We start from the raw sequence: 23,186 nt of genomic DNA on the forward strand, positions 1-23,186 counted from the left end.
TACAAACAACATCGCCCGAACGATTTGAGTTATGACGTCAAGCTCAAACAACGCCGCCCTGGAGGTCAAGACGAAGGATGGAGTCAAGTTCGGAAAAGAGCTGAGGGAGAAGGAGTTCTGCTTCAAGAAAGGATTTCTGAACTTGAATCATGGTATGTTGATACACTGTTTCCACAGACCACGAGCGAACAGCATGACTTTGTAATTCCGTTAATGTTGTTTGTCTACACGTCTTTGGCGAGACATGCTCTTCATACATAGGCTAATCGTGTTAAGGCTCCTTTGGAACCATCCCTCGCGCGGTCCGCGACACTATGCGTGATTTCCAGGATGAATGCGAAGGCCGTCCAGACCCCTTCATCAGATACAGATACCCTGTCCATCTCGATGAAGCTCGAGAAGCCATGGCAAAGGTACGTTACTCTTCTCGTTACCAGTACAGGAGATCTGTGACACATACAGCTACCTAAGAATCCTTCAATCGCTCTCATTAACAATGCTATAGCTGCTCAACACACCTTCCTCAACCCTGGTATTCGTACCCAACGCCAGCACCGGCGTGAACACCGTCCTTCGCAACCTTGTCTTCGAGCCTGGCGAGCACATCCTCATCTTCAGCACCATCTATGGAGCTTGCGAGAAGACAGTATCATACGTCACCGAGACTACCCCCGCGGAGAGTGTCAAGATCGCATACACCTTTCCCGTAGAAGACGACTGGCTACTTACCGAGTTTGAGAACAGGGTGAAGGAGGTAGAGAGCAAAGGTGGGAAAGTTCGAATCGCAGTCTTCGATACTATAGTCAGTGCACCCGGCGTCAGAATGCCATTCGAACGCTTGACGCAAAAGTGCAAAGAGCTTGGCGTCATGAGCTGCATCGACGGGGCCCATGGGGTTGGCCACTTGAACATCGACCTGGGTGCATTGGACCCAGATTTCTTTGTGAGCAACTGCCACAAGTTAGTCCAATCTCTCGTCATTGCACATTCACGTATACTAACCGTGCACAGATGGCTCCACGTCCCCCGCGGCTGCGCGATCTTCCACGTCGCCCACCGAAACCAAGACATCATTCGCAGTACGCTTCCCACATCCCACGGCTTCACACCCAAGGGCGAAAAGGTCGATTCACCTATGCCAAAATCGGCGTTCGTCAGCCCGGAAAAATCGCCCTTTGTTAGCAACTTCGAGTTTGTGGGTACCATCGACAACAGCCCCTACCTGTGCGTACCCGCAGCCTTGAAGTGGCGCGAGTCTCTCGGAGGCGAGACCGTCATCATGGACTATTGCCAAACGCTCGCCCGTGAAGCGGGTAAACACGTTGCCAGCGTTCTTGGCACTGAAGTCATGGAAAACAGCACTGGTACGCTGGGACAGTGTTGTTTGTCCAATGTTCGCCTGCCGATATCGCCGTCTCTGGCCCAAGATGTCGCGACTAAGAATGGCATCGACAAGGAAGAAGTCGGCAACCTGATCAGGGATTTCATGGAGAGACTTAGCTGTGAAGAGTATGATACCTTCATTATGATGAAATGGTATGGAGGTGTTTGGTGGACGAGGTTGAGTGGGCAGGTGTACTTGGAGATGGCGGACTTTGAGTGGGCTGCCCAGACTATTAAGGAGATATGTGAGAGGGTGGAGAAGGGAGAGTGGGCTTTGCCGAAGGGTAAGCTTTGAATTGTAATCCAGATCTTCGCCATTACAAAGAGACGCAACTTTAGATAAAAAGCCACATCAGCGGTGAAAGTGGTTCATTCGTATCCAATGTACACTCAATAGCCCTGACCGCCATGCACAACCCCGAGGCGACTCCCAAGATCCTTCTTGTGTATACTACACTTCATTCTACGTATCGCAAATGATGTCGGCACGGGTCGAAAATCCCGCGGTGTCGTATAACAGTTCGTCACCTAGACGTATCGCGATTTCTCACGGCACTTGTCGAAATCGCCACCGCAGTCCTTGCACTATTCGCATCAAGTCAGCATGTTTCAATCCACCTCAACTGCAGTAAGACAAGAAGACTTACCTCATGGCCCTGGTAGCGGTACACATGGCACACATGCTCAACGCAGGTCTGTTTGCAACCGGTCTGTCCCTCAGTATGGCCGTTCTGCCACCTCGTCAGTGTGGATCGCATGGATAGTTCCTACTTGACTTATCACTTACCTTGAGGCAGAATTCGTAGCGCTCCAAGCAAAAGTCGCAGTTGGCGTCGCGTGTGACGAGCGTGGTGCCTTCGTCTGCGGTGGATGCGGCGGAAACTATAGTGGCGGCGAGCGCGAGGATGATGGCGAAGGTCTTCATATTGCTTGAGTATTTGTTGTTACGCGGTGAACTCTTGCTGGGTCTGAAAAGAGTGTGGGTCGAGGGCCGAGCTGTTGATGTTGACGATCAGGGAGCGACGGCGATATGGCTGAGTGAGCGTGAGGTGTGAGAAGAATACTGTCGCGCAACGGGCTAAAGAGTGTAAAGTATGTGCTAATAGCGATTGCTGAGACCGAACGGTAGAGCAATTGAAGAGTTGAACGATCACTTGTTGGTCCGGTGAAGGCGCTGTGCGCTGGACCCGAGTGGCGGCGCGTGGCAACAATGCAAACGGTATTGTTATGACCTCGACGAATTCCGCTTCGATTTCGGCTCTTTCTTGAATATGGAGATAGCCTTGGAGTAAAAAACATAGACGCTTGCGATGGTCATCCGCGTGTAGAACAGCGCGCCCTAGCGATTGAAGTTGGATCTTGGTGAATGAATGTCGGCGTGGCGGCCAAGGCCAAAACACAGTCGAATCGCTGCAGCAAATTAGTCTGGATCTAGCTTCACCATGATCTTACAACGCGAGCATGCTCGCCTCCGCCGAACCTCGTATTGTAGGGCGCTTGCAGCATCGTCAAAAGCCACTGCTGATCCGAGCCACTTACCTCGCAAAGCAGATTGGGACCTACCAAAACCGGAAAACACCTCGATTAGGCTGGGTTGCAAGACCGCGAGACAAAACGAAGAGGCGATCAAGCCAGCGTCGACTAGAGGTAGTCTCTGATGATCTAGACGGGAGCGCGTGCGTACCGTGTACGACCTGACTAACGGTTACGACCGTGGACTTGATGATAATTGGAGTGAAAGACATGACAGGATACGGGTAACGCGGAAGCCAAGAGATGTTCGACAATACTGAGTTTTCCATTGTTTTACTTGCTTGAATGTGCTTTTCTATCGCGTTGCTGAGAACATGTAGGGACTCATCGCCGGGATGCTGCTGGGAAGATGGTGGGAGGAGCTAGCTCCATCGCCACCAGAATTATGTACAAGGTGTAAAAGGGAAGGGGTATAGCAGCGAACGTAATCTTCATAGTAGCCTAAACTTCCGATACTAGCTCTTAGAAATAGCGAAGCAATGAACAGGGACACCAAGTCGGGTATTAGATGGTGCGGACGCCACGTGCCAACTCGGCGCGTACACGCCTCCTGTATTGATCACGGTATTGGATGCGACCGTATGTTCCGAATCCAACGGCAAGGAAGAAGAAGAGCGCCCATACGGATGTGACGACCAGACCGATTGGGAAGAAAGCCAAGGCAGTTCCGGGGATGATGAACGGTGCGGCAGAGGAGACGGCAGCGGATGCGGATGCTGCGGCTTGGGGGTCTGCGTTGGTGGGAGCATTGCCTGCCTTGGAGAAGATGCCATTGACGAACGATGCCTCCTGGGAAGAGAGTGTGGTTTCGACGTCCTGGCCGGTTGCAGGGTTTCGCGCAGCGAGGTCGATTTGCGGGATGAGAAGGGGCTGGAGGGATTCTCTGCAGATGTGTTAGAGACAGAAGTATGAATGACGAAGAGGGATACGTACTGGGTCATGGCTGAGCCCATCAGGTTCTCGTTAATCCTTCCGACATACATGAGGACCTTGAGTTCCGTCATGGTGTTGATGTCCTGCCTCTCAACCAGCATACCCTCACTAACTGGCCAGCTAAGATCCCGCTTGGTGAAGTTGCCTCGCATGTTTTGCACAGTCGCACCGAGGTACGAAAGTGTCATGCTGACATCGGCCGCGGTAACGCCAACCCATGGGTTGATGGGAGCTGACACATTATACATTCGGAGCTCCGCCTGGAAGACACCCGTCTTGTTGTCAAGGAAAGGTAGATTGTAGCACACGGCGATTCCACTCGGGTTCGACGCTTGGCCGTTGAGGTTGCTGAGCGTGCTCATACATGCTTCCTTTGTCTGTTGCTCCCACTTTGCTTGATCGACACCCGACGCATCACCAGTCGCGGGTGTTAGCGATGCTAGCGGTGCTGAATCGGCAGAGTTGGCATCTTGTCTTTGAGTAAGGGTCGCCATGAGCTCTGCGTCCCTCCGTAGTACCTCCTCCACGTCCTGGCCCGGTTCGAGAAGCGCGTTCACTTGGGGGCCCTTGAAGGCAGTTGCGTGTCCAGCAGCAAGCAGAGTGCCTACAAAAGCGCTCTTGAAAAACATGGTCGAGGTAGTATTAGTCGACGCCGGAAAATTAAAGTCGGTAGTGCGAAGGTGGCCGGGCTGCCCAGCAGCTTACGAGAAAGAAAGTGGCGAGCGAAGAAAGAACGACGAAGCAAAAGCTAATCACTGCTGAAAAGAAACGGGCATTAGAAGTGTCATTAGCAAAAGCGAATTAGAAAAGTCGAACACGCGAGCATGAAGAAACGCGGTATGCGAATCACGGCAATGGGTGGATCGGACGAGAACGGCTCGCAATGGCGTGACTCAGGTCGGGCACCAGACTCGAAAAGCAGCACCAAGACTGGCTTGAGGCTCCATAACAGAGTTGAGACGGACTCTGCTTGAGGCTGTGACGGGTGGCACACGACATTTCTATGCGTTGATCCCGAGGCGACTAAGAAGAAGCTTAATTTAGCATAGTAGAGCCGCATTTGGTGGGAGCCAACCAAGCTGTGGCCTGGAGATCGAACCGTTCGGGAGTGGGGGCGCACTGGGCATGACGATGCTGGGCCCCTTGAGACAATTGGTGTTGAGGTCTGGAGTCGGGGATCGATGCTAAAACTAGGGGCGCTTCAGGTGTGCGCTAGTAGAGCACGTGACGCCATCCTCCGAGCCAATAGCATCATCTGATGCCGCCTTTCCCGGCTTTTCGGTTTCACCCTCGAGCCGTGCAGAAGCCGATGTCCTGAGTTTCCCATCGCACCAGCCTCCGCTGCGCCATCGGTGCATCGCAAAATCTCCTGCGGTGTGGCTTCCGGCGCGTGCTTCCTCAGAAACGGGCGATGTTGACACGGGTAGCGGCCGCTGTCATCTTGGACCTGCGACACTCGCGCTGATACAGGCGGGTCGCCGGGCGCAACACCTGGACAACTGTACAACATCGACCGCATCTTCAATACCGCCCAACGGACCCAGCCGCCTCGCTGCTGTCGAAGCACGTCACTCCCGAAGCCACACGGACATTAGTTGTTCCCGGTGCGTGTGCCGAGAAGAGACGGTGAGCTGTGAAACCTCGTGTCCCAACCTCCACCCGGCCAATACCCGAACGCGCATATCCGCGGAATTTCTCTTTATGCCAATAGTTATTCACTGTGTACCACAGCACAGAGGTCCTGCGTCCTGCGTCCGTTGCTCGTCGTGTGGTCTTAGTCCTGCAGCAACTTAGCGGCCTTGTCGCGCAACGCACGCATAGTCAGGCACACTGCCGACCACACTTACTGGGTACGGGACGGATCGCGCGCTCCATATCAGACTGCTCGATGATCTGGCACCATACGGGAAAGTATGGGCTGCGAACATATGCACACGATACGCCTTTGACGATGAAGGCGACTCTGAGGTGGCCACGTTCGCCTGCATACAACTAATCCACATGGGTGCGCTTGTGCCCAGCGTGCATTCGCCCAACACATACACCCACTGCCTATGCCCATATATTGTCATCCTCCACTAATGTGTTGCAAAATGCGGGCACTAACTGCCAGCACATCAAAAGCCTCTAGACCTCTACTTGGGGCAGCCTTATTTGGGCTTGTCACAGTGTAAGCGGTCGACTCTGCCCGAAGGGTCCCGCTGTACTTCATCTGCAGACCAGGGCACCTGGACCCAAGTCGTCCTTCAAGGCTCTCACGTTTCTCGCTCTGTTACGCTCATTCTCTTTGTTTGTTTTTTGCACATCGTCACAAGCCCACACGAGGCAAGTCCACAGTCGCTGCAAACATCTAACATTCCTCGAGGACGCTCTTCGTTGGTCACGCGCCGACCACCTGTACGCAATGCAGCACGCCTCGAACTCGCCGTGGCGGACGCCTGCGATGCAATATCCCAAACCCCAATACAGTCTCCAGCACACCATATCCATGGTCAACCTCCGAGACGATGATCAATCGTGGTACAACAACCGCGAGACCGCATCTCCAACAGTCTCGTCCGCCTCATCCGCAACCAGCCGGAGTACGACGCCCACAACAACGAACAACAACCCGTGGTCGAACGTAATGGTCAGCCCAGCTTCGACATATTCGAACAAGTCGTCCGACTCATCGTCGCCCAAAGGCAGCCCAAAACATACCCCGCAATACACCAGCCGATCGACAACGCCCCAGCCCATCGCCCCCCAGCCAATAAGGGTCATTAATCCGGTAGCAGGATTTGCGCCCATGTCACCGCCTCCCTCAGCTTCTGGCGAGTCGTTCAGGAATGGCGATTACCCGGGGTCACCCATGAACCCATACCGACAACCTGCTGCTCCCCTTGTTCCGTTGGTAAATGGATACATCAACACATCAATCTTATCTTCACAAGGCCAGTCTCTTTCCGGGTGGTTCTATGAGCTCGTGCGAAAGCAAGGATGGGACGCTGGCCTAGTCAAGAAGATATGGCAGTGGACGTTGTCGAACCCCAGGCTCGCAATCCTCTTGTTCGTTTGCGACGATGTCGCATCATGGCGCCAAGCTTCCTTCTTCGACCTTCGAGATGAAAGCCTGCCATTCCCAGAGGACCGTCTCCAAGGAATCGTAGGAAATGCGCGGAAGGTTGTCGATGAACAATGGCGTGCCACATCCAAGGAGTTACCGTTGACGGGAGCACATGTCGACTATACCGCACGTGAAACAGTGCCACTACAGCACGTCAGTCTCATTCGATCGTCGCGCAACTCTGAGAAGAGCGTCGACTGGGTCAAGATGCAAGGTAGCAGCGAGGATCGTGTGCTCGTGCGAAAGCGCTTTGTCACTGCTCGCTCCGCTCAAAAAGCTGCACTATTAGACCAGATCAATAAGTTCAAGCAATATGAGCACAAGAACATTGCGAAGTTACTTTGCTCGTATGCCCAGCCCAGTCATGTTGGCATCATCACAGAGAAAGCACAATACACTCTGGACGACTTCCTTGCGCTCCCCGGAAGCGACCCAAACCGCTCGAAGTTGCTGGTGGACTGGATGGGCGACTTGTCCTCCGCTCTTGAATATCTCCATTCACAGTCCATCTGTCATCGAAGTATTCGGCCTCGCAAGATTTTGATTGATGGTGCTCGCATCCTACTTGCTCCATTCGACATTGGGCAGAGCATTGACACATTCAGTCCGACGATGGCGAACTCCCAACGCCTGGACCAGCTACACACATACTTCCAAGATCAGTCCTACGTCTACGCTGCACCTGAGGCTATTGTCTCACGCGGCAAGAGAATGGCAGACGTTTTCTCGCTGGGCTGTGTTTTCTTGTCGATGATGACAGTCGCACAAGGCCAGTCGCTATCGGTGTTTGCACAATACCGGGCTGCGAACACCCAAGACGCCTCATATCATGCACATCTCGACCGGGTAGCAAGTTGGCGAAACCGGCTCCACGCTGCCACCACCTCGAACCTCCGAAACGGACTCATCGGGTCTGGAAGGAAGCTGAGGCAGCTGAAAGCGGAAGCCGACTGGCTGACTATTATTGAGAAAATGCTCCTACCGGGACCGAAAGAGAGGATCAAGATGCGCTTTGTGCTGGCCAGCCTAAACAGCGGCAAAGCTACAGGCGGGAGACGACGTAGCTTGGACGGCGGCGGTTACAGTGGGCAAGCGGCAGCATCGCTCGGCGTCAACGGAGCAACAACCGCGACGCTTGTCGACATCTCGGAGCATCACGCGCCACGAAAGCCGGAGCTAAGCGTCTTCGATGGTTATTTCCAGACGCAGACCCGCAGGTTAGAACCAGCGGGTGGTTGGTAATCGAGGGCTCGGACTTCGAACAGCGTGTCAGACATGAGGCTCGCGCTAGGGTGATACTTGGCGAAACATGTTAGACATCGACTTTTGATGGTTGTCGGGCAATTGGCATGCCGAAGCCAATGTTGAGTGTGAAACTTGACAGCTCAGGATGAGACGGAGCCCTATAACGCCTCAGACACGACATCGACGAGAATACGCCGAGGATGTGTGTATGGTGGCCACAGGCAGGGAGGCCTTTCTTACTTTCTTCATATCTTGTCCGTACTGGATTTGGGTCGGACCTTTGATACCCCTTCTTGCGACCCTATTTGGATGATTCTCTTGGCTACTTCTTTCCTTTCGTTTGCTTCCCGTTTCATAGCATCTTTATTAGCGACGCGGCATTCAGCGAGCATTTAGAGCAATGATCATGAGCTACATTTACACTAAGAAGAGGGCATTCACACCACCGTGACTATGGACTTGGACTTGGTGATGCGCCAATACACATTCATATATCCCTGGTGTCACCAATGGAATTTATATCCTTCGCTACCGCATTGACTACGCGTTTGAACGCAAGACAGATCAGTCACTCGCAGTCGCTATATTTCAGAATGATAGTTCATTTCGTAAGAGGAAAGAGCCGGATCAAGAGATGCATGGAGAGATTCCCCGAAGACGTAACCCGCTTCTACGTCGGTTGGTCCAACTTGCGATTGATTGAATGTATCGCAATGTGTACAGTGACGTTACTGAGAGCCCGGAGATACAGCAATGGTCAATGTTGGTGTGAAAAGCCAGGCACCCAGACTGCCCTTTTTGCTCTTGCGCCCCTTGCGAAATCAACAGGGCGAGATAAAGCGACGTAACCAGTCATTTCATAGTACATGGATGCTTTCTCATCGATGACAGAGATCCTCGGGGCTCTCACCTGGACATGTCCCTGTTCCAGTGCTAACCTCCCGCGGCGCTACACCTGTTGCAATCTAGAGTTATTGTCTCTCACTTTATCAAGCACATGGACACCAAATTTATAGCAACACAGAGAAAGTAGGATTGAGGATGGAGTCTGACCGTAGCTCCTTCCCCAGGACGCAGACGCGACATCCGTGCAGGACCTGACATCATCGACGCGTCGGTAAACAATGGTCACTCACCAAGGCCGCAGTAAGCACTCAAGTACATCAGAAGCTTCCAATACCTCTTCTCTTCACATCCACTCCCACCGCAACCAAAAGACGTCTCCGCTTCAACCATCCAACACGACCCCACATTTACTTCCAGTCTCGTCTCCCTTTGCCCATCGATTCGATGCCGGCCATCCACGATCTCAAGCCATCCAGATCTGGTGCTGGTCCCGCCAGTACAGAACTTCCTTCTCTCCGACTCGTGGAGCGCCGAGATGACCTATCTCGCGGAGAACGGCATTCCCGCCATCGGCGACAAGGAGTTCGACGCACTTGGTTATAACGGCGTAATATCAGCAAAGTCATTATACTGGCTGTCACGCAAACGCGAAGAGGATGATGAATGGACCATTGCTAAGAACCGTATGGGAACCAATGGGTTTCCACACCTCGCTTTCCACGTCGACAACTCTGGACGCAACCCCAAAGATGTGTTTGACGGTGCACACGACCCGGTGAATGACGCTGCAATGACACTCCTCAACGCGATCGGGTGCGCGATCGAACATGCAGCATATGAGGGCATACTGGACCGCGACGGAAAGCCAATGTCGTGGGACTCGACACCACCAGTGACGCCTACCTCGCCATGGCACATCGCCGCTGTTGATGCGGAGGGCGCCAACGTCCCGCGCAAGACCGTCCTGTCCGAATGGGGTACCGTCCATCTGCGGTCTGTGGATGTCGAACGGCTGCCCTATAGGCTTTGGTATACTAACTTCAGGTGTTCGTTCTCTCAATATCCTAGACTCCAATTGGTATAGCATTTGAAACCATGCTAACTTCTCCATAGGCACTAAGGTCATCGACAAAAGGTGGGCCAACGTCCACAATCCCTTCTGCCCTCGGCCCCGCGCCCGATTCCTGTGGTTCGACAAGCAGACTGTCATCAAAAAGCTCGACACAAAGGAGATAGGCGGGGCGATTCTCGGCGATCTTTCTGCCACGGGCTACACGCGTCGTCATTTTCATCTCTGGCCGGCGAACGAACGGGTGGCAGAGACCGCTGCAGCTCTTTGCGCTGGAGCAAACAGTGTTTAAGAGCGCACCGACCCGCATTCACCTTCCATGGACCTTTTTTGTTGTGGCCTTATGACGATTCCAATGGGCAGCCTATGTCTTGGAAATCGGTACCACCCGTACTGTCAACCTCTCCCTGGCACATCGCCGCCGTCGATGCCGAGGGCGCGGCAGTACCAGGACACCTCGTTCTCTCTGAATGGGGCACGGTGCACCTCCGCTCAGTCGACGTCGAAAACTTGCCCTATGACCAGTGGCACAAAAAGATCCGGTGTAAGTCCTCGCCTGACACCCAAGGCTTCAACCTCTTGTCAGTCTAATATACAGTACTAACTTCTCTCTAGGTTCCATGATCGTCGACCAGCAATACATCCACACCAGCCACCCGTACTGCCCTCGACCGCATTCGATGTATCTATGGTGCCTGAACCAGACTGTGCGCATTGAGCTTGAGGCAAAGGCCCTCGGGACAGCGATCATGAACGATTTGTCCGTTGAAGGTTACACCCAAACACACTACTCCAAATGGCCGGCCAACATTCGTGCTGCAGAATCCGCACCAGCGCCAGTCGTCGAAGAGGCCGCCCCGCCTTCGGCGCCGGTCTCAACGGTACTTGAGCGGGCCTTGATCGTCAACCGGTGGACAAACACTTGCGACCTTATACTTAGGCATATCATAGACAGTTAGGTTAGCTCTTGTAGAGAATTGTGCATAGTAGATCTATCTTTCTGCGTAGCTGCCTATAATAATTAGTTAGACTAGAGCCTCAAGTGCTATAATCATATCCGACATTCATATCCGACATCCGTTGAACGGTTTGGGACCCAACACCGGTCATAGTGCCATGATAGCAGTTACTACGGCCAAAATTCAAGAATAGTAATTGAGATGTTGATCACACGATGCCAGCGGAGACATTTGGTTGGGACTACACGTATCATCAGGAACTCCACTTGCGTGTGTAGTAATAACGGTCTATACAGATCTATCCTACAGACGCGAAGCTACCCACTCCGTCTGCACCAGCCAAGCTAGCTATGCAAATCAAGAAGCAGTCACCCTCACTCAACGCAGCAACTATCCAAGATGTCTCTTCGCGAAAGCGCAGCACACTGAAAGACACAGTCTATCCAGCATGTTCCACAATCTCACTAACAAGCTTACCATCCTTGACATAGCTTCTGATTTGCTCGGGCAACGGGTTCTCAGCGTAGTCGTCTTCGGTCGGCAGATTGATGTTGATACTACTGCACTTGCTTGTGAAGACCTCCGTTGCTAGCGAGTCCTTGGATAGGTATACGGTGGCGCCGTCGACCTGGTCGAGGAGGATGGTAGGGAGGGTGCCGAGGACCTGCAGCGCAAAGTTGGGGCACTTGATGACGTCTACGGAGCTGACTAGCGAGTCGATGATGAGGGATGTGCGGGAGGAGTTGTCGAGCGAGAGGGCGTTGGCTTTGCCGTTGATGCGGATGGTGGTGTTTTTGCAGCGCGAGATGAGGATGGAGTGGTTGATTTCGGCGTCGATTTCGAGCGTCTCGCCTGGGGAGTCGAAGTTGTCCTATGGGGGTGTTAGTAATGAAGCTATCTTCTTCACCAAGGATACATACTATTATCCACTTGTTTCCGTCCAGCTCCTTCTTCGGTGGCTTCTTCGTCCGCATGCTCTCCGGCTTCTTCGCCTTGGGCGGCGCAGGACTCTTACTCCTGAGACTGTCGTTGCTGTCGCTTCGTGTAGGAACCGATGCGCCTGCTCGCAATGATGGGTTCTTATGCGTCATTTGGCTTGGGTCGACCTTCTTAAGCCCCTTTGTAACATCTGAGCCCTTGTTGAGATCGCCAAAGACAGCGTTCATGTCGGGCGCGGCCTTCTTGGCCACTGGTGCGGCACCTGGTGGCGGCGGTGGGCCTGGTGGTGGTGGAGGACCAGGCGGTGCTGGGACGCCTCCTGCTGGAGGAGCGGGTGGTGGTGGAGGAATGTTGGACGCGCCAGAGAGAGGTGCCGAGGAGATTTCCTTTGCGGCATCTTTGGCGTCGATGCCGTTGCTGTTCCAAGCTACACCTGTAGCGTGGTGCTTCTTTGCGTATTCGGCGAGAGCCTTGAACAGCTTGTAGTAGGCCTGCACCCACTTGACGTGGGCTTCACCGTCGGGCCTGAATCTGTTAGCTTGGCCTCGATGCGAAAGCCGGAGTGTCTCACTTGTCCCGGTACTCCTTAAGCACTTTGTTGCCGTACATCTGAGCTCCGCCGAACAGCTCGTTGATGTGCTCATGGGGCTTCATGCCACCACCCTGGCCAATTGTCACCCACCCAAGCGACCCGACACCATCGGCAACCATGGAGACGGAGTCCTTGAGCGCAGGGTCGCGGTTGCTCTGTCGGAACTCGTCCGTCTTCTCCATGCTCGCCTGGAGGTCCTTAAGCAGCTCCATGAGAGTGCGGTCGTCGGGCTTCTTGGCCTTGTTCGCGATGAAGAGGAACTGGCGCTGGGCGGCGAATGCGCCCTCGACTGCTTTGGACTGGCCCTCAATGACGCTTCCCAGCTTGCTGCTCAGGTCCAGCCAGTTCTTCAGGTCCGAGCTGACGAGCTCATCGAATGCCTCAATCGCCGGTGGTGCGCTTTCTGCGACGAGTTTGGGGGTGCTGGCGCTTGTGTTGGCCGCCGTCACGCCTGGAGTGGCCTCGGTGGTCGCTCCATTGAGGCTGGCAGCTCCATCGCCGCTGCTGGGTAGAGAGGTGCTCGCGATGTCTTCGAGACGCGAGGTGGCAGCTTCGAGCCTGCGGACCATGTTCGTCAGTACATTATCTGCTGCGAGCTGTATTTGCCCCTGTCGACCGAGGATGTGTGCTTGTTCGGGCCTGGGAGCCATCGTGGGGTCGTTTCATAGAGGATGCGGGAGGCGCAGAGTGTGGTAGGATGATGGGTTCGGGTGCTGGTAGGTGATAGTCTCGGACGGAAGGTACTTACCGCTTGATCAGCGTCGTCAGGTTATTCATGTTGTTCGCCATGTGGAGAAGGCACGTCGCAGCGTTTGCAAGGTAGGACAGGTATCTTGAATGCTCGGGGAAGGGGCAGCCGCGGCACGCTGCAGCTCGTGCGACGCGATCTGGCTGGTTCGGAGTAGAGAGAGGCCGTGATCCAGCAATCCAAGCTCTCGATGATAGGAATATGAGACTGTCGGAGATATTTAATTGGAAAAGCACAATTGCAGGCAGAACCTCACTGGGTCAGCTCTCCCCGGCGCATGGCCACGGCTGCCCACGTTGCGCTAGCCGTCTGCAGCCAAGCCTGGTCCGTTCGAGACATGCACGTCAGCGGCAGACTATCAACCTTGCGATCTACACAAGCCGACATGGAAACATCCAACATGGCCGACGCAGAACACGACAACTATGGCAAGATCGATTTCTGCACGCTGGGAATGTTCATCATCGGTATGCATCAGATATCCTTCAACACAGGCAAGCCACTGAACTTGTCAAGATGAGATTGAGTTTCCCCCACCAAAACCGCCAGTCAAAGACATTGTTGGCGGAGCTGGATCATATTCCGCATTAGGCGCACGCATCTTCTCCCCACCGCCACAATCAGAGGCTGTGGGCTGGATTGTAGACTGCGGGTCTGACTTCCCACCTGAACTGCGCGACTTTATTGCACAATGGAAGACTGGTGCACTGATACGTGAGACGCCCGATCGGCTGACTACGCGAGGTTGGAATGGATATACTGGTGAAAACGAGCATCGAGGTGAGTACATGTGTTCCTAGTGGGTGATCACATGTCTAATCACTCTGGTGAAGCTTTCCGATACTTGACGCCGAAGCTGCGCGTTGACCATGAGGATCTGAAGAATACAGATCTCTTATGGTCCAAGTCCTTTCATCTGATCTGTTCCCCGTTGCGTTGCATCGACCTGGTTGAGAACATCATTACATTGCGCAAGCAACACCCTAACTCGGCTCATATTCCTCGGCCAATATTCATCTGGGAGCCTGTTCCTGATCTTTGTACGTCCGAAGAGTACGATAATTGCCTGGAGGCGCTAAAGCATGTCGACATCGTCAGTCCGAATCACGGGGAACTTGGCGGCTTCTTTGGCAAGAACACCGACGGGAAGGATCATGTGGATTTCCGAATAATCGAAGAGCTATGCAGTCAGTGGCTAGATAGTGGTGTGGGTAATGGCAATGGTGGGGTCGTCGTGCGTTGTGGGAAAGACGGTTGCCTGGTTATGCGCAAAGAGTTAGGCAACGGGTTGCGCAAATGGATGCCTGCGTACCACCAGTCAGCAGAGAAGGTGGAAGATCCTACAGGAGGAGGCAACAGCTTTCTCGGCGGCCTGGCGGTCGGCCTGGTTCGGGTCCCAGGGTATCTCGAAGAGGCTGTGATTTGGGGGTCCATCTCGGCGAGCTTCGCCATTGAGCAAGTCGGTATGCCCGTTCTCTCACAATCAGCAGACGGGGAGACGTGGAACGGGGTTCGTGTCGAAGATAGGCTTTCAGATTTCAAGCAGCGCCTGGCTAGTTATATACAGCCATAGTCGTGGTCGCTGTTTCCTCTCCCCCACTCCCAACCAATCTAACCTTCAAGAGTCTTCTCGATGATGCTCTGGTCTTGTTTCCGCTCGTGTTCCCGAATCTGTTTGGTCCAGCTGTTTGTTGTTAGCTTCCAAGTCTGATCTGAGGATATCCGTGGATGTCGTACTATCGGCTGGGGAAGAATCGGTGGCGTTCGGGCATCTTGTCGCGGTACTCGCGGTTTGCGCTGAGCATCCAAGCCATGCCGACGATGCTGCCGAGGGCGAGGCCTACGACGGCCGTGTTGGCTTTCCAGTTGGCGGGTTGGGCGTACCAACCACCGGCCGGCGACCAGACGTGCTTGGGGTATCTAGTCGACGTCAACTCTGCACTGGCAAGCGATTGGCGGGCAGCTCATACGGGATCTTTCCTCCTCCGCCCATTGTAAAGGTGGTTGTGCGGGTTCGTGGGGTTGCTGTTGCGGAGCTGCCCTGAGGTCGCTGTCGCATGGGAGGGCTAGCACGGGCCCCGAAGCTTGGCGGAAATTCTTTGGCAGTCGCGATCATTACCTGTGTGAACACACGACCGGCCAATTGCTGCTGCTGCCGACTCCGCCTCTCCTGATCCTGCTGCCGTCTTCTCCTACATTTTGTCTTAATGAAGCGGATACCCATATCACGATGCGCCTCGCAATTGCTGGGTGCACCCTCGCCACGCCGGCCCTCGTGCCCATACACAGCGGCAAAGAACGTGCGGAGAAGCATTATACCTCATAGCCCCCGGACACAGGCTCGGTTCCAGAGCACAGTAGCAATTCCGGACGACGGTGAATTGGAACTCGAGATTGCCGCAAACTCTGCCACACCGTCAACGTCAACACCCAGACCAAGAAGGCGTCTCCCGCTCGAGAGCCTCCCATCTCCACATCCCAGTGCCGCCGAACGTTCGACAAAATTATACGCCCTCCGCAGTCGATTATCTCTCCCACCTCGCTTCCCCCTCCCGGTTCTCGCACGAACCCTCATCCACCCCTCCGCCGACCCAAACCCCGCTTTCAATAATGCCTCGCTATCAATACTCGGACGCCAGCTGCTTGGCTACTACACTTCCGAGTGGCTTCTGTGCAACTACCCACGCCTGCCAATGGACGTTGTCTTCGCCGCAACAGAGGCATACATCGGACCGAGAGCGTTGACCACAATCGCAAGCGAATGGGGTATCGAGGCGGCGGCGGAGCCGGGTGGTGAAGTCGACCCTGGCTTATTACAATTCAAGAGGATACAGTCGGGCGATGCCCTCCCAGCAGAGTTGAGGCGGCAAGCACCCTGGAAGTGGAATATTACCACCACACACAAGATCATGAAGACAGACGAATTTGGCTCCGACAATGCCGCACCCAGCCCGCACGCGCTACAAAGCACGCCAGTACCACTGGAAGAGGCAGCACAGTCCTTCGTCCGAGCACTCATCGGCGCATTACACGTACACCTGGGCTCCCCGCTCGTCAAGCGCTTTTTCCGTGACCACTTCCTGAGCCGACATCTCGACATCAGCACAATTTTCGATTTCCGAATGCCGACACGCGATCTTTCACGGTTATGCGCACGAGAAGGCTTCGAGCCACCGGTTGCCCGATTGATCTCAGAAACCGGTCGTCTGAGCAGACATCCTGTCTTCGTGGTTGGCGTATACAGCGGAAGGGACAAGCTAGGAGAGGGATCAGGCAGTTCATTAGATGAGGCCAAGACAAGAGCAGCGGCAGCAGCATTGAAGGCATGGTACCTATACAAGCCGGTCGAGGTCACCGTCCCAAGCAGCATGGAGGGCGAATTGGATACGAGCAAGTGGCGGCCGAACCACATCGACCACGGAGAGGTCATTGTGTAAGATACGCGGCATCAACCCAACTTTTGGAGTTGTAGGGATATACTTTTGGCATGCATGGCATGGATGGACGGCATACTCTTCGCTTGTACAGATTCATGATAGCGCAGGGGGGCAGGAAAAAGAACTGTGTCGGAAGAAGGCCGGAGAGGAGGGGAAGACTTACCCCACGTTTTGCTACGTCGAGGGTTCAGGACCGCGCACCCTGCTAGTACTGCGCATGTATCATATGTGACGTGAGGATATCATGATGATCCGCAATGTGTACAATACAAACGAAACGCTGCATCACAATACCCATTGCTTGTTCTTCCGGTTATGATTTAGAGCTGGAATGTGATGATCTGTGACTTTCGCCCAGGAATACTCCGGCTCAAACTGTGCCTTTCGTAGGGAGGAGCGCGGATCACAAGAGATCAAACTGGCGACCGTGACGTATTCAACTTACCCTACCTTGGCGACATTCAACTCGTAATAGCTGCAATTGCATCGTCACAGGACCTGCGCGAAGAGAACAACAGAGCCCACAATCCAGCTTCCCTGAAACATCTCTCGCATTCCGGAGTAGTTTCAGTCCTGGTAGATAGCGACTATCTAGGCATTGCAAGGGTTGCTGGGTCGGTGGCGGCGCGCATCCTTGCAACTCCTCTCGCGCGGCACAAATAAGGCCCAACACTTCCACGTCGGGTGCGGAGAAGTACGAACCCTTCTGTGGAAACACAAAATCGCCAACAAACATGCCACCAAAGCGCACCGCGACTGCTCGTCATGAGAGGTCCACTGAGGCCTCTGTACGAGCGCACAAGAGGATCAGAATTGAACCAGAAGACCCGCCGCCTGATCCCGTGCCCGATGGCTTGAGGGAAGCCAGATCAGAGATTACCAGGTATATTGAAGCAATGGAACGAGTGCCACTCCGCCGTCGGCTTGATGTGCATTGGAAGATTGGTGGTGTTCCTCGCGGCGACCCCGAAAACATCATTCGCGAACTAAATGTCGATCATATCAAAGAAGTAATGGAGCGTGACGCCCAAGTCAGTGCAGCGTTCGCGTCGCTCAAAAAGACGTTGGAAGAAGGCAAGCCCGCCCCGGGCATTTACAATCCTTACGTCAAGCACGGCAAGTGGAGTCTTTTCTCAAGCGAAGTCTTTACGGAATTCCTGCTCTGGAATATCGACAATATGGACTTTCAACAGTTTTGCGTGGATCAATGGATCGAGTTTCATGATCCTGAAGCAGAAGTGGACCTCATGGACTGCTGGTGTGGGCGTCCGGAAACTTTCGGCACTATCGTTGGACCCAGGCATATCAAAGGAGAGATCAAAGCGTTCGACTGGCCACAGGAGGCTTCTCTCGAGCCCATTGTCGTACGAACATCGAGTCGGTGTCGGGAAGTCAAGATGTGGTTCGCAGGAAATGGGTACATGAGGATGCAATGCGAAATGGGTACTGTAGACGAGCTCGCAAAGGGACAAGGGACAACGGTGACTTGGAATGCGATACAAATGACAAAGGAACGCAAAGAGCGTGAGCATAAAGAATTCATGGCCCGAAGGAAGAGGCAGGATGAAGAACGCCGGGTCAAACAAGCGGAGGAAAGGAGGAGACGGGAGATGGAAGAAGAGAAAGCAAAAGAGCAAAAGAGGGAAGATCATAGGCTTTGGGTAATAAAGAATCAGAGGAGACTGAAGTTGAGGCAGAAATGGGAAGATGGTGACATTAATAGTTCGGAGCTGGAGCTGAGCACCGAGGAAGAAGATGGCGAGGGCGCCACTGACGCGGAGGAAAGTCGCTCTTCTGCGTCGCCTGAGCCGTGGGATTCGTCAACAGGCGAGGAGGATTGGACTGAGTCGGAGTCGGAAGAGGAGGAGTCAGAAGAAGAAGAGGAAGAGGAGGAAGAAGATTCAGATGAAGAAGAGCCCGAATCGTCAAGATTTTAGCGGAACATCGACTGCCTTCCTCATTCAGAGCATTATCTGTACAATTTGGCTAGTACTATGACATAATGAGGTCCTCGCAGTCTTTTCAGATGTTGGCATATCCATGTAGACGACAACGTAGTAGACTTCCGAGGAACATCTGCCTGTGATCAATTGAGGAAGTATAGGTTATGTAGTCTCCCGCATGTTACATGCGGGCGTGTATTAGCTTCTTTGTGGATGAATATGAAGATGTAAACAACGCAACATGTTTCCAAACCACACTCGAATTTCGTTGGCGAGGTAAAACCAGCACGTGCGACCACGTGCCCACCACTACGACGCCTTCTCTCACCTTCAGGTAAAGGTAGCAGGTCTGATCGACGGGTGTATACTCAACCTCGTTACTGACCTATCTCCCAGTCTCCTACACCACACTCGACATCGTTCATAACTCAGCATCGACTAAAACACAATCCTCAACATGGCCGACTTCGGTATAGTACCTGTCATGGAGATAAACTGCGAGGCTCCTATGTCGACACTCTACACAGAGCTGGACGAACAGGAACAACGCGGTAAGCTTTCTTTCATCTCCGTTCGATCTACGGATACTGACTGTATATCCGCAGTCACTGCAGGTACTCCAGGAAGCGGCATTAGCACTGGCATTCCAAAGGTGGAAGTCAGCATGGCCAACGCCAAGAAGGTCGGAAGAGTCATTGCAGCGTACTATGGCACTGTTCCCAATGGTTTCTTGGCCACTGTGGTGGGATTGCACGTCGACGCTGCCAAAACAGCCACCGCCGCAAAGACCTTTCGTAGGATGAAGAGCGACCTCTTTGTCGAGAAGTTCGGCAATAACTCATTCATCTACAAGTTCGCTCGCGGCAAGGTCAGCACGTCCGACTTTCTCACCTATCAACATAATTTCGCCATCGAGGCGCGCATCTGTGAGTTCGCGATTCCAAACGAGGATGAGGGCGCCATTGTTCGTCGCAACGCCAAACGCCAGGCATTACTCGATGCAATGGCTACCAGTGAGCAAGTCTGGGTCGACACCTACACCGTCGCCTTCAACAAGGCTAAAAAGGCACACGAAAAAGCACGTGGTCTTGGGAAAGTCCGCCTGGCACGAACCCGCGACCTTTTCGAGACGCTCATGGCTAACCCGCCCCGTTACGCCGTCGACGTTACGACGCTCCTGAACCGCCGAGCATGCGAACAAGCAAAGATGATCCCGTTGCTACTCCGTACGATGGACGAGCGCGTCAGGTTCTGGTTCGATCACGTTGGCAAAGACACAATCGCGTCTCACCTTGGGGCAGCGATGTCTGTGGTCGACATTCGGTGAGTATCTACTTTACGGACATAATCGAGACTTTTTGCACACTACTAATCTCCTACAGGCGCATGTGCACCGATGAAGTTGCGAACCCTCCGGATGTCATCCCTCCGTTCCACACAATTGTGGGGAACGTCTTTTCGTACTCTTGCGAGCTTCTGCATCGTCTTATCATCGCGCCGGAGGACGGCAAGCGTGTGCTGCTGCTGCTCAATGATCGTTCCCTCCGAATGGCAAGCGTCGACATGTCGGGTGACAGGTCCACCGAATGCTTCGAGCTCATCCGCGGCCTTCGCAATTCTCTGGACTTTGGGGCAGCAGGAAACGGATCATGGAAGGATATCCCGGTGTTGGTCCCAGAAACTCGAGGAAAGAAGCGCTCAATGCCTCAAGAAGATGAACAGGATATCGAATAGGCTGGTAGGAAAGCCTTTGGTGCTGCCAGATGGGAGAATGGAATCTGTAGTGAGGAGTTCGGTCCAGGTGGCTTGGAGAGGGATGGATGACGTCACATGACAGCCAAGGATGGCCTGTGCTCGGTCGATACGCGTCTCGCGTCTTACAAGTTAGGAAACCACGCGATATCCCGGCGTTTACATCAACATTTCGTTACAAAAGTTTGTGGCTTCGAGACTACTGTAGCCGTCTAGGTTATAAATGCGTGTATGGGATACTCTGAAAAGTCTTGCTGTAGTAGGCAACAGGGAAGAACTTGCCACAATGGATTCTCACTTGTTCAAAGTCGCTCCGCCATTGCTGCTGCTGCTTACCTAGGTACACACACACCACCTAGGCATGTACGGTCCCAAGGAGAGGCGGTTTGAGCGAGCACGTGTCTTTCCCACCATGCTTATAGTACCTAGGTATCGAGGTGAGAGACGCACGCGGCATTACGGCTGCCCCAACCACAGCCCCGCTTCCTCCCGTCCTTGGGTAAAGGCAATGGGTTGGATGGGCCGGTATATACTTCAGTTCTACTGCTGACTTGACTTCCAGTCTTCTACACTCTTTTCTCAACGGCATCATTACAATACTCTTTTTCTAACCACATTCTTCGTTCACCACACCCTTCGCCACAATGGCAACAGTCTCAGTGAACGTCCCTCCGGAGATCTGTCCCGAGGTCCCCGCATTCACTCTATGGTCTGAGCTCGTGGAGCAGCAGCAGCGTGGTGAGGTTGACCAGCAATACTGTGTATCTTACAATGCTAACTGTGTATCCTCTGTAGTTCCAGCAAGTTCACGCAACAGTGGCTTCAACGTCAACGACCCTGTATGGCCAGTCAACCAAGATAGCGTAACCGCGAGGGGAAGGCTCCTGTCTGCCTACTACGGCACGGTGCCGATCGACATGGGCCATGCGACTGCGGGTTCGCCAGACGACGAGTTATCACAGGATCATGCGGAAGTTCTTACCAATGATGCTCGAAACACGGTTCAAACAGAGCGGTACGGTCCGAAGTCGTTCATTCAAAAGTTCCTCCGCGGGAAGTACAGTACCATCGAGGTGAAGACACTTGCTACGAACTGGAGCTTGGAGGCGATTGTGTGTCAGTTTGCAGTTCCAGGCGAAGACCAAGCAGCAAGAGATATCCGAAACGCAAACTGCGAGGTATATCTCCAGGGTGTCCAAGATCTTGAGCAGCTATGGGAGCGTGAGTATGCTCACGCTTTCAAGTCTGCTGTCAAGTCTGCTGCTGATGCCAAGGGTCTGAACAAGAAGCGGCTGGAACGCGCTCGCGAACACTACCTGGCGATGAAAGGCGCGCCCCCAGTCTTTGACATTGATCCACCCAATGGTGGTCAGTACTGGGTGTCAGCACGCGAGTGCCAACAGGAGAAGCTGGTCCCGTTCATGAACCGGGCCAAGGTTGATCGTCTGAGGGCGTACGAGGGGTACTTCACAAAATACATGGTCGCATCTCATTACAACACTATCATGAACATCGTGGACATTCGGTAAGTGTTTGATTCCGGTTCAGCATGTGGCATTGCTCAGTTTAACTAACATTTCTCAGTCGGCTTGGTGAGAATTCCAACATCCACGGCATCCCCCAGTTCTGGTCGATGATCCTCAATCAATGGACAAACACTTGCGATCTTGTACTCAGACACATAACGGACCCTCAGCTCGGCATTCGTAGGGAATTGTTGATGATAGATCCGTCACTCCGCGCGGCCGCCTACCACAATTGGTCAGACCGTAGCCTTGAGTGCTTCTAGCATATCCGCCGACTCTTTAACCGCCTCGGTTACAATGCCGGCTACGGTAATGGAAAGATATCCCGATTCTGCGCGTGGGCCACCGAGGCAGGAAGCGAGCGAGGACCAACGAGTGAAAGGCATGTAGCAAAGCGCCGCCTGAATTGACAGGTGATGGTCTAATGTACGGAGTGGGAACGGACTGAGACGACGACATTGCGTCGGCTCAATGCCACGGTATCTTCATTTATTGCGCGCGAATACTACGACGGAGTTAGCCCCGATGAGACGAGCGAGTGATTTGACTTTGGATGCGACGATCCTTCCCGAGCCACCGGAGTCTTCGCCCATGCACAACCATCAATCCCCATCAATTCGCGTCGAGTGACCTTCGACCAATCTTTGATGCATATCAACATCGCGTTATCGTTCAGCGAATACATTATACGCGGCGGCGAAACACCTAAGTGCAAACGAGGCCGTTCAGCTTGTGACGAGCCACCAACCATCGACGGCGATATCGCGGCGGGAATTGTACGCCGGAACTCACCCCGACGAGACGAAATGATGTCCGAGCTGTGACACGCGCTTCAAATCACCCACAGGATCGGTTGACCACGTTGCAGTGCAAGCTCTGGGTGGTGTGCGTTGCTCCATCTACCTGCTTCTCGCAAACGCACCACCCACGAAATCTTCATCCCGGTGGGCTGTGCAGCTTATTATCAGTACCATCATCGCCCACTGGCATACGGCGGCGAGTGCGCAGCACTGCGCAAACACGACTCCGGAAACTTGGACACACGGCGCAACCTCCAATAGCCACTATGTAGGAGGCCCTGAGATCCATCACGGTCGCTCTTTGTGGACCTTCAAGCAAGTTCAAGTCCTCCCTTCGCCCTGTTCACCACACAGCGCGTACCGGCTCCAGGTTGC

At 53.7% G+C, this 23,186-nt stretch overlaps 13 protein-coding genes across 13 annotated transcripts; 9 read left to right on the plus strand and 4 right to left on the minus strand.

Moving 5' to 3' along the window:
• Positions 1-31: 31 nt before the first annotated feature.
• Positions 32-1,678, plus strand: J4E83_002573 (uncharacterized protein; the record flags this gene model as incomplete). Its single annotated transcript, XM_049329517.1, has 4 exons — positions 32-152; positions 277-413; positions 506-960; positions 1,012-1,678. 4 exons carry the CDS (start codon positions 32-34, stop codon positions 1,676-1,678), a joined length of 1,380 nt encoding a protein of 459 aa, XP_049191196.1.
• A 233-nt stretch (positions 1,679-1,911) lies between these two features.
• On the minus strand, positions 1,912-2,308 carry J4E83_002574 (uncharacterized protein; the record flags this gene model as incomplete). The annotated part of the gene is made up of 3 exons (XM_049329518.1): positions 1,912-1,968; positions 2,031-2,114; positions 2,171-2,308. The coding sequence occupies 3 exons, from the start codon at positions 2,306-2,308 to the stop codon at positions 1,912-1,914; spliced, it is 279 nt and encodes a 92-aa protein (XP_049191197.1).
• Positions 2,309-3,420: 1,112 nt separating this feature from the next.
• Positions 3,421-4,478, minus strand: J4E83_002575 (uncharacterized protein; the record flags this gene model as incomplete). Its single annotated transcript, XM_049329519.1, has 2 exons — positions 3,421-3,799; positions 3,850-4,478. 2 exons carry the CDS (start codon positions 4,476-4,478, stop codon positions 3,421-3,423), a joined length of 1,008 nt encoding a protein of 335 aa, XP_049191198.1.
• Positions 4,479-6,253: 1,775 nt separating this feature from the next.
• Positions 6,254-8,197, plus strand: J4E83_002576 (uncharacterized protein; the record flags this gene model as incomplete). The annotated part of the gene is made up of 1 exon (XM_049329520.1): positions 6,254-8,197. The coding sequence occupies one exon, from the start codon at positions 6,254-6,256 to the stop codon at positions 8,195-8,197; it is 1,944 nt and encodes a 647-aa protein (XP_049191199.1).
• Positions 8,198-9,324: 1,127 nt separating this feature from the next.
• On the plus strand, positions 9,325-10,407 carry J4E83_002577 (uncharacterized protein; the record flags this gene model as incomplete). Its single annotated transcript, XM_049329521.1, has 3 exons — positions 9,325-9,346; positions 9,523-10,023; positions 10,160-10,407. 3 exons carry the CDS (start codon positions 9,325-9,327, stop codon positions 10,405-10,407), a joined length of 771 nt encoding a protein of 256 aa, XP_049191200.1.
• A 74-nt stretch (positions 10,408-10,481) lies between these two features.
• On the plus strand, positions 10,482-11,074 carry J4E83_002578 (uncharacterized protein; the record flags this gene model as incomplete). The annotated part of the gene is made up of 2 exons (XM_049329522.1): positions 10,482-10,659; positions 10,731-11,074. The coding sequence occupies 2 exons, from the start codon at positions 10,482-10,484 to the stop codon at positions 11,072-11,074; spliced, it is 522 nt and encodes a 173-aa protein (XP_049191201.1).
• Positions 11,075-11,513: 439 nt separating this feature from the next.
• Positions 11,514-13,394, minus strand: J4E83_002579 (uncharacterized protein; the record flags this gene model as incomplete). The annotated part of the gene is made up of 4 exons (XM_049329523.1): positions 11,514-11,945; positions 11,995-12,538; positions 12,585-13,163; positions 13,354-13,394. 4 exons carry the CDS (start codon positions 13,392-13,394, stop codon positions 11,514-11,516), a joined length of 1,596 nt encoding a protein of 531 aa, XP_049191202.1.
• Positions 13,395-13,753: 359 nt separating this feature from the next.
• J4E83_002580 (uncharacterized protein) lies at positions 13,754-14,926 on the plus strand (the record flags this gene model as incomplete). Its single annotated transcript, XM_049329524.1, has 3 exons — positions 13,754-13,820; positions 13,870-14,133; positions 14,187-14,926. The coding sequence occupies 3 exons, from the start codon at positions 13,754-13,756 to the stop codon at positions 14,924-14,926; spliced, it is 1,071 nt and encodes a 356-aa protein (XP_049191203.1).
• Positions 14,927-14,964: 38 nt separating this feature from the next.
• Positions 14,965-15,346, minus strand: J4E83_002581 (uncharacterized protein; the record flags this gene model as incomplete). Its single annotated transcript, XM_049329525.1, has 3 exons — positions 14,965-15,037; positions 15,091-15,273; positions 15,324-15,346. The coding sequence occupies 3 exons, from the start codon at positions 15,344-15,346 to the stop codon at positions 14,965-14,967; spliced, it is 279 nt and encodes a 92-aa protein (XP_049191204.1).
• A 700-nt stretch (positions 15,347-16,046) lies between these two features.
• J4E83_002582 (uncharacterized protein) lies at positions 16,047-16,790 on the plus strand (the record flags this gene model as incomplete). The annotated part of the gene is made up of 1 exon (XM_049329526.1): positions 16,047-16,790. One exon carries the CDS (start codon positions 16,047-16,049, stop codon positions 16,788-16,790), a length of 744 nt encoding a protein of 247 aa, XP_049191205.1.
• Positions 16,791-17,524: 734 nt separating this feature from the next.
• Positions 17,525-18,727, plus strand: J4E83_002583 (uncharacterized protein; the record flags this gene model as incomplete). Its single annotated transcript, XM_049329527.1, has 1 exon — positions 17,525-18,727. One exon carries the CDS (start codon positions 17,525-17,527, stop codon positions 18,725-18,727), a length of 1,203 nt encoding a protein of 400 aa, XP_049191206.1.
• Positions 18,728-19,190: 463 nt separating this feature from the next.
• Positions 19,191-20,467, plus strand: J4E83_002584 (uncharacterized protein; the record flags this gene model as incomplete). The annotated part of the gene is made up of 3 exons (XM_049329528.1): positions 19,191-19,284; positions 19,339-20,056; positions 20,116-20,467. 3 exons carry the CDS (start codon positions 19,191-19,193, stop codon positions 20,465-20,467), a joined length of 1,164 nt encoding a protein of 387 aa, XP_049191207.1.
• Positions 20,468-21,129: 662 nt separating this feature from the next.
• On the plus strand, positions 21,130-22,274 carry J4E83_002585 (uncharacterized protein; the record flags this gene model as incomplete). The annotated part of the gene is made up of 2 exons (XM_049329529.1): positions 21,130-22,010; positions 22,070-22,274. The coding sequence occupies 2 exons, from the start codon at positions 21,130-21,132 to the stop codon at positions 22,272-22,274; spliced, it is 1,086 nt and encodes a 361-aa protein (XP_049191208.1).
• Between the last annotated feature and the right edge of the window lie 912 nt (positions 22,275-23,186).

The sequence above is a fragment of the Alternaria metachromatica genome (genome assembly GCF_023757995.1).
Source record: "Alternaria metachromatica strain BMP 0045 chromosome Unknown scaffold_4, whole genome shotgun sequence".
NCBI classification, from domain to species: Eukaryota; Fungi; Ascomycota; class Dothideomycetes; order Pleosporales; family Pleosporaceae; genus Alternaria; species Alternaria metachromatica.